The following is a 15,718-nucleotide window of genomic DNA, read 5'->3' as shown; positions in this document are numbered from 1 at the left end:
AAATATGACCTGTAAGAGCAAAAACCTCCTTTATTGTATTACGTGTAACAACTGCGGAGAGGAATACATCGGCCAGACCGGGACCCAATTAACCGCCCGCATGCGCGTACATCGCCAACAAATTAACAATCCCAGCCTAAGAAACACGCCATGCAGTGAACATTTCGATATTTGCTCACAAGGAAACTACTGTGTGTTCCCCTTTTACAAACTTAGGAACGATTCCACTGCAATGAGATTAGCAAAAGAAAACTACTTCATAAATCTTTTTTCACCAAAACTGAACAAACATTAACATTGAGAAATTACCTAATTTTATATATCATCAATTAGAATTTCTGTTTACTTTGTTTATTGAGACTGAAAAATATGTGATGTATTGTCCATTATTGTCCAATTTGATTTTCCCTAACTTTTACGTAACGTAGCCATACTATGACGTCATAGATTACTTCCTTCCCTGCAAAGACTCTCATGACGTCATGACGTCATAGTTAACGTTACTAAGCAAAACAATCAGTTCAATTTATATACACCTGAAGACGGATTATGAGATCCAGAAAGCGCTTGTGTTAAATGAAATTTGGAAACTTCATTTTCTTTTTCTTTTATAATTATTTTCACCTGTGTGACATCGACTGTGAACTATTTTCAATATATATATATATATATATATATATATATATATATATATATATATATATATATATATATATATATATATATATATTAAGCATTGAATTCATATTTTGGCTGTCTTCGGTCCTATAACACACCTGGCCGTGCCGACAAATTGAATACCGCGCGTTAGCGCGGTATGATAAATTTGTCGGCACGGCCAGGTGTGTTATAGGACCGAAGACAGCCAAAAATATGAATTCAATGCTTATATTTACATTCTCTAATTTTCCTTCTTCGTAATTGCTTATTTCGTTTATCTTTAATGTGAATTTAACGCCCTTCAAAATTGACGCGGTTAATAGACGTAAGAGCCGTTTGTGACGTCAGATGACGTTGCAAAGTTAAATAACGCAAACAAACATTGCGAGGAAAAAAAGTGACAAATTAATTTGAAACGAACATTTGTAGCATTTTCACGTTAATTTAACAAGATTATAGTTTTTAATTAAATTGAGTCAAAACATTGTACATTTTGGTGTTCCCAGATTATAGAAAATGCATATAGTTCCTACTGTGTATTCTAACGCGCGGTGACAAGGTTTCGCGTGTGTTATAGAAATTTGAACGTCATGGATTTCTAATGAATTTCATAAGGAAAAATACACAGAATGTAAATATATATATATATATATATATATATATATATATATATATATATATATATATATATATATATATATATATATTGATCCAATTTTCCCAATGTTTTAGGAGTTGATACTTTGTTATTTTGCAGTAAGACGAATCTCTTTCTATGCTAGACTTTAAATACTTACTTTAAAAAATGCAAAATTAATATAAAAAGCAGTAGACCGTTAGACGACAGAGAGAAACAGTGTCTTCTTCTCGCACTACGGCCTGATGTGACTATGAGAAGTATAAACTACGATTTGCCTGTACGAGGAAGAAGAAGCAAAGTCACCCGTAGACAAGAAAGAGCGATAAAGAACCTAGCGTTGCAAGATATGAGATTCATAATAAGAAAACTGCAGACAAAGATTGAAAAATCAACCAGGTTTTAAAAAAGTTATAAACAAGTATGGAGTTAAGAGCTACATTCCTGCTAAAAAGCCCTTACTCTCAGAAGAACAGAAAGATATACGTTTGCAATGGCCAAGATATCACATGACAAAGAATACCCACAGTAAACTGCGAAACATCCTACCCAAATATCATGCTGGGGAGTTTAGGGAGCAAATGGAGGTGGTACTTTGAGTAAAAATATGTGGAATACATAATTCCATCTGATATCAAAAAGAAAATTTTAACAATTGAAAAACAACTTTTGAATGTTAAGTGTTTCCAAAAACATCGAACATATTTCAACGAGATCTTGCTCCATGTCTCAATTCAAATAGGTCCCGTTAGAATAGGTCCTCAGTACCCCCTTGCTTGTCGTAAAAGGCGACTAAATGGGGCGGTCCTTCGGATGAGACCGTATAAACCGAGGCCCCGTGTCACAGCAGGTGTGGCACGATAAAGATCCCTCCCTGCTCAAAGGCCGTAAGTGCCGAGCAAATTTGCAGCCCTTCACCGGCAATGGTAACGTCTCCATATCAGTGAAATATTCTGGAGAGGGACGTTAAACAGTATACAATCAATCAATCAATCTGAAAACCTTTGACGTTGAGAAAAAAACATGACGTCATTATGAACCTGTATTTTTGATAAAAATGAAGAAAAAACCTGCTTAAAGTTGACGTAGAACCATAAAAATTCATATTTGACAACTTCTAACCTTTATCAAAATCCGTGAAAAAATCAAAATGTATAAAAATTGTCATGAGGACCTATTTCTATGGTGCAATCATAATATTTTAGGCGTCAGTCTTACATTACAAAGATCAGAGGTTACATTATTGGAAAACAACTTTAAACAACTCTGTATAGATATGATCGTGCTTTGCATCTTTCATAAACACCTATACATAGGTCAGTACCGCTTCGAATCACCAAGACTTGTTTTGCTGCAGGCTTTGACTGATTCGGTTTGACGTTCAATCTCTCACCAAACTAAGTTCTACTGATTTCACAGATGTAATAATAAAATTTATCATTATCACCCCATGCACCTGAAGGACGTGTAGTCGCTCTACTTCCTCGGTCCTCGCTTAAAGTACATATTATATATACTCACTGTCGTTGTTCTCTGTTACTCTAACCCGAGATATAAAGATTAATCACAGGATTAGTCTGTTCACAATCATTTTTGATACTGTAAACTTGGTATTCAGGAAAAGTGGAAAAAGCGAGACCCCCGTTTGCTTATCCCTTCTTCACTGCCTTTTTCTATTTAAAAAGCTAAAATTTATGCTTATGCTTCCAAAATTTGCAAATTAAGTCCGAATTGAAAGGCCTGCACCAGAGTTCATACTTCTAGACTATTACACTAGATATGATATTATGTCGTAAAAGAGTTTTATAAAATACAGTGGAACATGTAAATATAATCTGTGAATCTATAAGTTAGTGGCATTTTTAATTTAATGAAATTGACAAGAAGCAAGCGTTTAATCAATTGATAAAATGTCAGAAGTGAATTATTCAATCGATTAAGTGTTATAGAGGAACATTTGAAGGAATCACTGTCTGGATTGTTAGGTACGCCAAGGCATCAACAATAGTTGGAAACGTGGGATAATATGCATATAACCGGCGAAGTCCGCTATGCATAAATTATCTCACGTTGATTCCTTATACATGTATTTACATTATACGTGTAATACAATTGTAAATATAAGTAAAACTGTTTAAACAATATGTGTTTGTGAAACACTGATGCCCCCGTACGGCAGCTTATGGCGAGGATTGAAACTTCTTAAATTTATATCTAGCTTCAAGGTCAATATATCAAAAATATTTGATTAAAACTGGTCCAATGGTTTCTAAAAAGAAGTCGAAGATGTGAAAAAATTAAAGACAGAAGGACACCAGACAAAGCACACTTGATCATTCGGTTCACCATCCAAATATAAGGCTTTAATGGCCTGTATACACAGCGGTCATACACATGTGTTCTTTATAAGCTATGAACAATAAAAAAAGAAAAGGAGAAAAAAGTGTGGGTTTCTTTTTGTCAAAGTGTATCATAAAGCAGACCTTCCAGTTATGAAAAGATTTCAAATATACAAATTATGTAGTTACATGTATTCATTGATTGAGATGGAATTATGGGATTGCATTTCATTTAAGCGTCATACCATTACATGATTATATGTACAAAATATTGACTGCTTAAGAGAAATGTCAAGAAAACTATTTAAATTTCGGTTTGTTCAGTTAGTTGTCTGAGATATTGATTAAGATAATCATTAAAAATAAGCCATTATTTTTACACCACGAATTTTACCATATACCCGAACACGACAAGAAGCACACGGCAGGCGTAACACGTCGACAGAGGACACTCACTCCTCCATGGCACCTGACCCCACCTCATGCTTAAAGAAGTTCCTGTTTACTCTGCTCCTGATTTCTATAGTTTTTAATGGAAGTTTGAGTATTTTTACAGTTTATTATCTTCATATTTCATTCGAAATCTTAAAAACCTAGATATAAATCTTATTTTGATTTTAAAAATTCAACAATTCGTTATATCGATTTCAGAATTATATGATAGGTCCTAAATGGGTTTCCGTAATATGGTTTATTTTATTTTTTCCCCTTTCAGCCACAGTTACACTATTTGCAGGTTGACACTGTATGTTCTCCCCACACGAACTGACAATCACGTTCCCCGACAAAACTCAGTCCCAATAGACCCAAATATATCCTTATATCTATTTCACTCAAATGGTCAAGTTTATAAATTTATTCTTGATTATTTGCAACATACCTTACCTTCTAAAATATCAGATAATCGATATCTTTTCATGTTTATTTTTCAAATTTGAAAGAAATCTTAGTGCTCGTGCTACACGAAAGATTACAGTGCGTTATCATATCAGCTGAAAAACAATCACACCATTGTAATGGTAAGTTTTAAATGCAGTTTAATTATATATAAATTGTAGTTTTCTTAGCTTCTGATCAAAGCTACATGTGAAACATGTTACATGTTAAAACTTATCGATCACTAAAAAATTGCAAAATATAATTTAAGGATTATAAACATTTCATGTCAATAAGGGGGTTCTCAAAATGTCTTTCTCTTCCTTACAGATACTACATTTAGCCTACATCAGTATCGTTGCATGTTTTGAAATTTCTTCGGGACAACAAAATACTAAGAATTTTGTCCATAAAACAAAGCTTGGACCCATACTGGGTGTAGAAATTTCCAGTTATGACACTACTGAGTTGTACAGATTTCTACAGATTCCATACGCCCAACCTCCTGTTGGTAGACGAAGATTCACCAGACCAATATCATATGGTTCCTGGAATGGGACTCTTAATGCTACAGCGTTCGGGCCTGCATGTCCACAAGTTTATAATTATCATTTTGTCAAGCATGGACTGAGTGAAGATTGTCTACATTTAAACATATATGCGCCTTCTAATCTGAGGAGTTCGTCTAAAAAGTCCGTGATGGTTTGGATCCATGGTGGATCCTACAGCGTGGGAACGGCTTCATTTTATGACGGAAGTATGCGTGCAAAAACCGGAAATGTCATTGTTGTAACGGTAAACTATCGTCTGGGTTTGCTCGGCTTTATGGCTTTGAGAAATTCCACAGTCAAAGGAAATTATGGATTATGGGATCAAATGTTGGCTTTACAATGGGTGAAGGACAATATCGATGATTACGGAGGTGACACGAATAGCATTACAATATTTGGCCAATCAGCAGGCGGTTTCAGTGTGGGCTTTTTGGCTTTGATTCCGCAAAATAAAGGCTTATTCCACCGCGTAATAATGCAGAGTGGAGTTCCCAATTCATCATTAAAGGTCACACGCCAAGGTTATGATACATACTCTACATCTGAAGCTGTCTCCGTGCATTTGTGTCTATTTTTCGAAAAAAATATCTTAATGAGAATTATCTGCATGAGGTATTTATCTTCCAGTTCCTACACTTATCCATCCAGCTATATTCCCCTCGCACCTGTTGTCGACAACGATTTATTATACCCCCCGCTTGAAAAGCGGGAGGGTATATAGTAATCGTTAATTCCGTCCGTCTGTCCGTCCGTCCGTCTGTCCGTCCGTCCGTCCGTCTGTCCGTCCGTCTGTTACGCTTTGGGGTACCCATCTCTTATCCGCAACTCCTCTTATACTACTGAATGAAATTTGATGAAACTTTCACAGAATCTTTATTACATATTGCCATTGTGCACCTCCTATTTTACTTTTTGATTCAACACATATTTTGGGTTTCCCATAGCAAAATATGAACACTTCCATTTATACACATATGGGAAGCGGGGGGTATCATTTAGTGAGCCCATTGCTCACAGTACCTCTAGTTTCAACAATCTCCTGAAGAGATTTTGAAAGATCAGAATTCCTCCGCATTTGCCTTTTTTAAGTCCCTAGACGTCATCGTCACAAATTGCGACACGGAAGGATCCGTTCTGTTTCCAGCTATAGAAGGTTTAGAGCGATATTATAAGGAGATTGGGGCTTCTTTACGCTCCTCAGACTGGATATGGAATGTTGGACCAGAAAATATGTTAAAGGAATACTATGGAAGAAACAAACGTCTCTTTTCGGAAATCAGCGAGTTTTACGGTTTTACAAAGAACAATACGTCTGAAGATCAATTTCGTAAATGGACAGAATTATTTACAGACCTTTTCTTCATTGCACCTTCAACTGAGATCATAGACGTACATTCTAATAACAAATCGTCAACATTTAGGTTTATTTTATCTAGAGAGAGTCCCATTTACCCGGGGTTCATGTACAATGAGTCAGCACCCCCGGGATGGTTCCATGGTGCTGCCCATTCTGATGATATTGTGTTTCTGTTTTTTATTGAAAACCTGCAAGAGTTCGATCCAAACACGACAGTCAAAGCGACAGACAAGGATCTGTTATTTGCCTTTCAGATGAGAAAGTATTGGTCCAATTTTGCTATTACGGGGTAAGAATATTGGAAAAGACCTATAGTTTGTTATGCATGCATTTTCTATATTTTTTGCATTTACAAATTATATAATTAAACTGACGTATTCAACTTTTTTGTCTTTTAGTAACCCAAATGACCCGAGGTTACCATTTTGGCCCAGTTATAACACACAAAACAAAAGATTCATACAAGTTGGAGAAAAAATTAGCTCAAAAATTTCTTACAAAAGCCACAAGGCGGACTTTTGGTTACGTGAAATTCCATATATTCAGGATCAGCATTCTATGATCAACACAGAGACAAGCACATTTTATACATCTTCTGCCAAACAGTATAAATTGCGGCGTGAGATCAAATGTCTGATGTTTTTCACATTATTGATTTTTTGTTCTAATTTTTAGAAACTATATATATACATGTATATATATATATATTGTATATCAAATTAAAAGGGACATGAAATGTTTACATTTTTGTAGCTACGTGTATCCTACATGATCCCGAGATACACAGAACAATTCTAAAACGATGTTAATCATGGACACAAGTGAATGAAACAAAAATATCCGCAGACTCGTTTAAAGCAAATACAATTTATCATTTAGTCAAATGCTGCCAACATTTTTCCTACTAATTGTTAGTCCATTATTTGTACACTGAATTGGCGATGGATTTTTCCGCTATTTCCCGACAATGAGCACAGGGCGGGTGTAACCGGTCAGCAGTGGATGCTCACTCCTCCATGGCACCTGATCCCACCTCTGATGTTTTGGAGGCTCGTGTTTGCTCTGTTTCTATCGTGTACTGTGTTATGGACTTTGATATTGAATACTGTTCGTTATCTCCATATTCTTCACAGAAAAAATCATGAATGACAAAATATTTTTTATATTCAAAATATCGGTATAATGGTAAACTATTGTCATATGGAAAAGGAGTCGATGAATTAATATTCCCTCGAAATCCAATTTTGATTCATTCAGGAGAGATGATTTAAACAGAATGTGGATGCATATATATACATGTGTATATATGGATCTGCTTTGGTTGTAAATAATGCAAATATTAAATTTATAAAATATTTAAAAGCTGTGAACTTTCTTTGATCTTCAAAATTCTATGCTATTCGCTTTCACCATTATAAATTAATGTATAAAAATGTTATTTAAGGAATCACTGTCTTGTTAGTATGGTATGCCAGGGCATCAACGATAGTGGGAAACATGGGATAATTGGCATAACGGGCGAAGCCCGCTATGTATAAATTATCCCATGTTTCCCACTATCGTTGATTTCCCTGGCATACCATACTAACTAGAAAGTGATTCCTTGTATTTCCATTTCATCGTGAAATGAAATTGTCGATTTAGATTTTTTAAATGTAGATATAGATTTAAATTACACGAGGACTCCCATGGCAAGTCCTCGGCCACTGACGTCAAACACAAAGGTACATGTAGCTGCACGAGTTTTACATGCGTATTTGGCCTCCTTAGCGTCAGACACAGAGACAGATGCGCACGAGATTTACCTGCATATTCGGCCTCCTTAGCTCCTGACCTATCGACCTGCCAAATTTACATTCCGATAGATTTATCAAGAAATAAACTCCGCTAACTTTCAAAGACTTATCACAGGGAAAAAAATTCGAAATGGAAATATTACATAATAACACATATTGAAACTTTGAATGGTAACATATATGCAGCTTAACTTTTGAAGAGTATGTATCATCTTTTCTTAAACACGTATTCGGAGAAAATAAATTATAAGAATTTGTTATACCCTTCTAAATATTATTTTTTTTTAAATTAACCTGCTCACCCGTAAACAAACACACACTATATATATATTGCGAACTACTATATCTCCGCCGTCTCCATTGCGAAGGAATTATATCAATTGAAGTTAATAGAAAAATTGAAATATCGTTTAGAAATATGAAAAACATGTAGTTTTCTCCGAATGCCTGGATACCTATAGTTTTCTAGTTCAAAATTAAAAAATATAGGAGTGTATAGGAAAAGTCTTCTCAAGAACCATTGAGACAGGAAAGATGAAACTCATGTGGAATCATCCCCAGGTAGTGTAGATTCGACTTTGTTCAAATCATGACCCCCGGGGGTAGGGTGGGGCCAAATGGCCGATAAAAGTTTTATATAGGAATATATAGGGAAACATTTTAAAATCTTCTTTTCAAGTACTTCAATGCCATGCTTAGTGATATTTATAGTGAATCATCCTCAGGTAGTGTAGATTCTAGTTTGTTCAAATCATGACCCACTGGTGGGTTAAAATTCAAGCCCCCTTTCACCCCTCCCTTCCCCCTTAGTAAACTTTCAGTTCTGATCTGATATGTGCTTTTTCCTAGATAATTGCTCAGGTGAGCGATGTGGCCCCTGGGCCTCTTGTTTTATATTTCATTTCATCCCGTTTTATATATATTTTTATGTAACTACAATGAACTTGGTGAAAATTCAATAGGTATACTAGTATATGTACATATTTTTGTGCCGATTTACAATACCCGGTTTAATAGTTCATTTTATAGAACCTAGGATCGGAATACCTTGTGTAGGAGTATAGAGAAAAGTAAGGCAATATCAGCTAGAGTCAGACATGTCGATAAAAAGCTACAGTGGCTGGAACGTTATTGTTGACAAACCAATCGTGTAGAATCGTTCGTGTATCGTGAGTGATCGTTCGTTTAACGTGCAAGATCGTTCGTGTATCAGACTCAATCGTGTGCGTTTGTAATCGTGCAAGATCGTGCGTTTAGAATCGTGTAAATTTCCTTTTGTAAGTTTTTATTTGTAGAATAAGCATTTCCCTCGTTTGTTTTTCTAAATTTATTAATGAAAATCAGACATGTCGATAAAAAGCTATCTTAGATTGAAGATCAAGGATTTTGACACGGATTATAAAATTTTAAAATTCACTCATTCGGAACACGCGTCAGAAGAAAAACTGGACATTTCAAATGATAACGTCAACTGTAACATGAAAGTACCAAAAGCCGTAGGGAAAAATCATAGTACTAGTAGTTTCTTTTTCCATTTGTGGTGATTTTAATGCTGGAAAAGAATGTACGATAATAAACAAGTCTGCAGTATAAGTATAAACATATTCACCGCGTATAGGGCACACGTGGGGTTTCGGTCAAGTAACATATGGGGTTTCAACTCCGAAGCGGTGATTTTTTGCATTTGGAAAAATATATTTGTAAAAATCCGATGCTAATGAGGTCTTCGGGGCCAAATGACATGTGCATGGGTTGTAAGAATGTATTACCTTCCAATTTAGTGCAATAGGCTGGTTGAAAGTGTTACGGATTCTGCAAACACTTAGACTGGACAGTTCAGTCGACTGGGAAAAGTTGTGGTGTCGCCGACATTCTTTGCTCTATAATTTTCAAAAGCGGACCTTTAAAGCTCATTTTATGGATGATAGATAAAGATTGATATAAAAACAATCCATGGAACTTTTTTCACCAAATTCTAATGTGCCTAACGGGGTTTCAAGGTTTGTTAACATAGGGGGTTTCAACTCAAAGGTTTTTTCTATGTTTAAATCTTTGCTTTCTTTCAAGAATATGGATTTCGTCCATTTAACACGAAATAAAAACGAATGGTCATATGTTAGGCAAAAAGTTTGGTTGTCACCTGTGTGCAAAGATGAACAGATGTGAAAGCTCGCTCAAGAGACAGGTTGCGTCTCATACACAAGCTGGGTCCAGAGCACTTCTTCCAAGCATACTAGTAACATTTTACTGTTGAAATGAAATTCTTCATTGAAAACTCACAACTTTGTTGCGGCACCGCCAAATAATGGTATTGAAGAGTTGTGCATGAATAAAATTTGGTACTGAAAAGTGAAACCTACCCCCCATCCCCCAACCCCAACACGCCTCCTTCACAAAATAGTTTTAAAAAATCTTTTTGTTTGTGCATTTTTTTTTTGGTAGGAATTTTTCTCTGACCCCTATTAAAAATTCAAAAGGATGCTATGTCCCTGTATTCAATTGCCATAGAAAAATGCTTTGTTCCTCTTATGAACGTGCGTCTTGACCTGATTCAAAATTAAACCCCCTTCCCACATTTTCCTAAAGGAAACCCAGTTCCATATTTATGAGACGCAATGTGCCTCTCTGTGAAACTGATTTATTTTTACATAAACGTATTCAATGGCGTTGTACATGCAGTAACATTGTATACAAATATACATGGAGAGCAATGATTAAAAATATATAAGTTCCTAAAGGAGTATTTTTTAAAGTTGTTTTTGAAAACATCAATAGATTATGATTGATTAATATGCAAAGGTAGTTCGTCCCATAATTTTAGATACATGTACAATGTTATTAAATTTCCGGTTGCAGAACTTTTATCTTACATTCAGTAATTATGGGACTTATAACAGCCTTCGGAATTTCGGGAAAAACGCAATCATTTATATTTGAAATCTATTTTGACAAAAGTTCAATGAAATGTTTCGCCACCTGAACAGTTATACATAAATGTCAGAATTTTAAATGACATCCTAGATAGATTTGATAGGTATCCGATAGAGATTAAAGTAAGTATTCATGTTTGTATATTTTTACATTCAAATTATTTCTTTTCTTTTTGAAATCCACTGGAATTTTTATATAATTCCATTCAATATTCTATCATACACATCAAACCTTATTACTGCGCAGTAGAATGCATAGTAGGAATAATATGCATTTTCAATACTCTTGAAATGCTAAAATGTGTATTGTTTTAACTCATATTATACAAAATCAATGGAATAATTTATCATCAAAATATAACATTTGTACCCCCACCCTCCCCCGCATTTAACATTCAATGTCACAGACGGCTTTTAAAAGTACGTCAGGACTGACATGCGCTAAATCCAGTAGAAAGTACATGTATAATGAAATCTACAATTATGTAGAGATAAAACTAGAGAATGTAAATGTAAGCACTGGATTCTTATTTTTGGATTTTTGGCACTCTTATAGGGCCGACGTTATCAAACAAGAGGCCCATGGGCCTTATAGGTCACCTGAGTATCATGCAAGAACTTTCCAACAATTGAAATTGATTCATGTTTTAAACCAGAGGCCATGAAATTCACAATTTTGAAAGAGGCATCATTGCTTATCATAATCATACACTCAGCATGCTTACTTTGGTTACTGAATACCCAGAGGTATCTCAGAGTAACAAAGAGAAAATGCATTTTCCACTTTATCAGTTGTGCACCCCATCCCACAGGAACCACTGACCCTGGGGCCACATCTTTCAAAATTTTGGAAATTTTATACATTTTATTTCATCATATTGTTAATTAATACCAAAGTGCAGATTTCAAAGCATTAAATTATTTTCAGACTATGTATCCCCCCCCCCAAGTACCTCTGTCCCTGGGGCCAGGAAATTAACCATTTTTGGAAGAAGCAGCTTTCTTCGTCTTAAATATATACTAAGATCATTGGCATTATACCCAGGAACCAAGTAAAAGATTTTGAAAGGATTCATGCATTTTCAATATATAAATATTAGAGCCCCACCCTAACACAAGAAGCCCTGAACCAGGGGCCCTGAAATTCACAAATCTCAGTGATGCATCCTTCCTCCTCATAACTATGTACATAGTACATTGGTTTAATACCCAGGTGCAGAAAAGAAGATTTTTAAAGAATTTATGCATTTTCACTATATAATCAATAGAGCCCCACCCTAACACCAGAACCCCCAACCCAGGGGCCGTGAAATTCAGAATTTTGGAATAGGCAGCCTTATTTAACAAAACTATGTACTTGGTTAGTTTATTGAATACTCAGGAGCAGAGAAGACGATTTTCAAAGAAATAATTCATTTTTTACTATATAATCTATATAGCCCCGCCTAGCACTAGAACCCCTGACCCTGGGGCCATGAAATTCACAATTTTGAAAGAGGCACCCTAATTCAACATAGCTATGCACTTGGTTAGTTTATTTAATGACCATGAACAGAGAGGAAAATTTTCAAAGAATCTATGCATTTTCACTATATAATCTATATACCCCCCCCCAGCACTAGAACCCATGACCCTGGGGCCATTAGATTCATAATTTTAGAAAAGACAGCCTTATTCAACATAATTATGCACTTGGTTAGTTTATTTAATGCCCATAAACAGAAAAGTAGAGTTTCAAAAAATTTATGCATTTTCACTATATAATCTATGTAGCCCCGCCCTAGCACCCAAAAAAACCCTGACCTCAGGGCCATGAATTTCACAATTTTGGAAGAGGCAGCCTTATTCAACATAACTATGTACTTATTTAGTTTATTTAATGCCTAGGAGCAGAGAAGAAGATTTTCAAAGGAATAATGCATTTTCACTATATAATCTATTTAGCCCCGTCCTAGCACTAGAACCCCTGACCCCAGGGCCATGAATTTCACAATTTTGATAGAGGACTCAATGCTGATTACAAACATGCCAACAGTTTGACTGCTTGATGTCCAGGAGTAAAGAAGAAGATTTTTAAAGATTGCACTAATTTTAGTGATTTTGGCTCCGTCCCCTCAGGCCCTAGGGGGGGGGGGCAGGGATTATGAAATTCACAATTTTTGTTCCCCTTCACCCATAGATGCTATATGCCAAATTTGGTTGAAATTGGTTCAGTGGTTTCAGAGAAGAAGCTGAAAATGTTCAAATGTTAACGCACGACGGACGACGCACACCCACACGACGCACGACGACGGACGAAAACAGATAGCAATAGGTCACCTGAGTTTACTCAGGTGAACCTAAAAATAAGAATCTGAGTTGTTTAAAAATCTTTGCTCACCGGCGATAAACAATCTTTTCCTTCCATATGGCCATTCACTTTTTTGCTTCGTGATGAAAAAGCAAGGAATCCAGATCCAAAGATGAAAACTTAGAAAAAGCCTTTGAGTTGAAACCCCCTATGTTAACAAACCTTGAAACCCCGTTAGGCAGTAGGCACATTAGAATTTGGCCACAAAAGTTTATATTTCTTACAGAAATAGAGACTGCGAAAGGTGAAAAAAGTTTCCATGGATTGTTTTTATATCAATCTTTATCTATCATCCTTAAAATGAGCTTTAAAGGTCCGCTTTTGAAAATTATAGAGCAAATAACGTCAGCGACACCACAACTTTTCCCAGTCGACTGAACTGTCCAGTCTAAGTGTTTGCAGAATCCGTAACGCTTTCAACCAGCCTATTGCACTAAATTGGAAGGTAATACATTCTTACAACCCATGCACATGTCATTTGGCCCCGAAGACTTCATTAGCAACGGATTTTTACAAATATATTTTCCAAATGCAAAAAATCACCGCTTCGGAGTTGAAACCCCATATGTTACTTAACCGAAACCCCACGTGTGCAGGCGCGGATCCAGGAAATGAAGTTAGAGGGGGCGCCAAAGGTAGGCAAGGGGTCTGGGGCACCTTGAGGCCCCCAGTGGGTCCAGGGCAAAGCCCTGGTGGGGGCCCAGGGGGCGAAGCCCCCGGAAGCTCCTGGATTCTAGAGATTTTGTAGGGTAAAAATGAGGTATACCAAGTATAGACATATTTACATTTTCTAGACGAAACTGTGATTTACGTTAATTTTGACAATTTTAGGGGGGCGCACGCCGGGTACGCCCCCCCCCTTAAATCCGCCACTGGTGTGCCCCTATACACGGTGATTATTAGTGACCAGAGGCCTGTTCAGCAGAGCGAACGTTCGCGAGCGCTCGCCGAAATTCCTTACACCCCCAATAGTAATTTTGGAGAGCGCTCGCGAACGTTCGCTCTGCTGAACAGGCCTCTGGTCAATCGCTTTTTAATCGTTTTCATCTTCAACACGATTTGAGGCCTATGGGGAATAACCGTACCCTTCACCTCAGCACGAACTTCAAATATCTTTATAAAAATTTAGTCAGGTGTTCCAGTTGATGCTCCATTACCCACTTAAGTGTGCTTTATGAAGTTAACGTTACTGCATCTTACGATGTATAGCTTATATATATAGCTTAAATTGTGAGTGTGTGGGTGGACGAATGCATGCGTAGCAGATATTTAGCGAAGCCCGTTATGCATAAATTATCCCATGTTTCCCACTATGGTTAATGTCCCTGGCATACAATATACTAACTAGACAGTGATTCCGTAAATTTCCCATCTTCGCTAGTCAAGGGTTTCCGATCTGAAATCTACTCTACAACATTGTAGAGTAGATTTCGAATCGGAAACCCTTGGCTAATGAAGATGTATATTTCCATTTCATTGTGAAATAAAATTGTAGATTTAGACTTTAAAAATGTAGACATAGATTCAAATTACATGAGGACTCCAATTTCAATAGTCCTCGCCCACTGACGTCAAACACAAACTTTTAAGGCACCCGCACGAGATTTACATGCATATTTGGCCTCCTTAGCGTCAGACACAGAGACAGATGTGCGCGAGATTTGCATGCATATTAGGCCTCCTTAGCTCCTGACCTATCAACCTGCCTAATTTACATTCCGGTAGAATTATCTAGAAATCAACTCCGCTTACTTTCAAAGAGTTATCACAGAGAAAAAAATAGAAAAGGAAAAATTTGATAAATATGCCGGACCGGTGTGAAGCATTGTAGTTCATAACCTCATAACTCGATAGAAGATCAAATGTTGGAACCTCATTTATATAATTATTTAAACTTTTTAAAACTGAACTGAATTCTGCTTTTTCCTAGCCAGTGATCAGGTGAGTGATGTAGCCCAAGTGCATTTTGTTTCTTTTACCTCACTGAGGGCTGGCTTAAAAGTTTTTATTAAATTTCATCATTTAACATCTTTCTGTCTCAAAAACATTCATTTGACATATACTTCAGAAGAATAAGAAGCAAATATGTTTGATTTTTTTAATTTTCTGACAGCCATGTAAAAACAGACACCTTCTAGCACTTGTATTTTCATTTTTTGTTTGTATCACAGTAACAAAATTTTGAAAATACATATTTGTCAATGACATTTAAAGTATACAAA

General features: G+C 36.1%; 1 protein-coding gene across 1 annotated transcript; it reads left to right on the top strand.

The window, feature by feature from the left end:
* Positions 1-4,821: 4,821 nt before the first annotated feature.
* On the top strand, positions 4,822-7,112 carry LOC134262400 (liver carboxylesterase 1F-like). The gene is made up of 3 exons (XM_062744818.1): positions 4,822-5,747; positions 6,089-6,709; positions 6,819-7,112. The coding sequence occupies exons 1-3, from the start codon at positions 4,822-4,824 to the stop codon at positions 7,093-7,095; spliced, it is 1,824 nt and encodes a 607-aa protein (XP_062600802.1). The 3' UTR covers positions 7,096-7,112.
* The last annotated feature ends 8,606 nt before the right edge of the window (positions 7,113-15,718 follow it).

The sequence above is a fragment of the Saccostrea cucullata genome, unplaced genomic scaffold, assembly GCF_032062105.1.
Source record: "Saccostrea cucullata isolate Sc308-1 unplaced genomic scaffold, CSIRO_AGI_Scuc_v1 ctg3856, whole genome shotgun sequence".
NCBI classification, from domain to species: Eukaryota; Metazoa; Mollusca; class Bivalvia; order Ostreida; family Ostreidae; genus Saccostrea; species Saccostrea cuccullata.
This window is presented reverse-complemented; position numbering and strand designations above follow the sequence as displayed.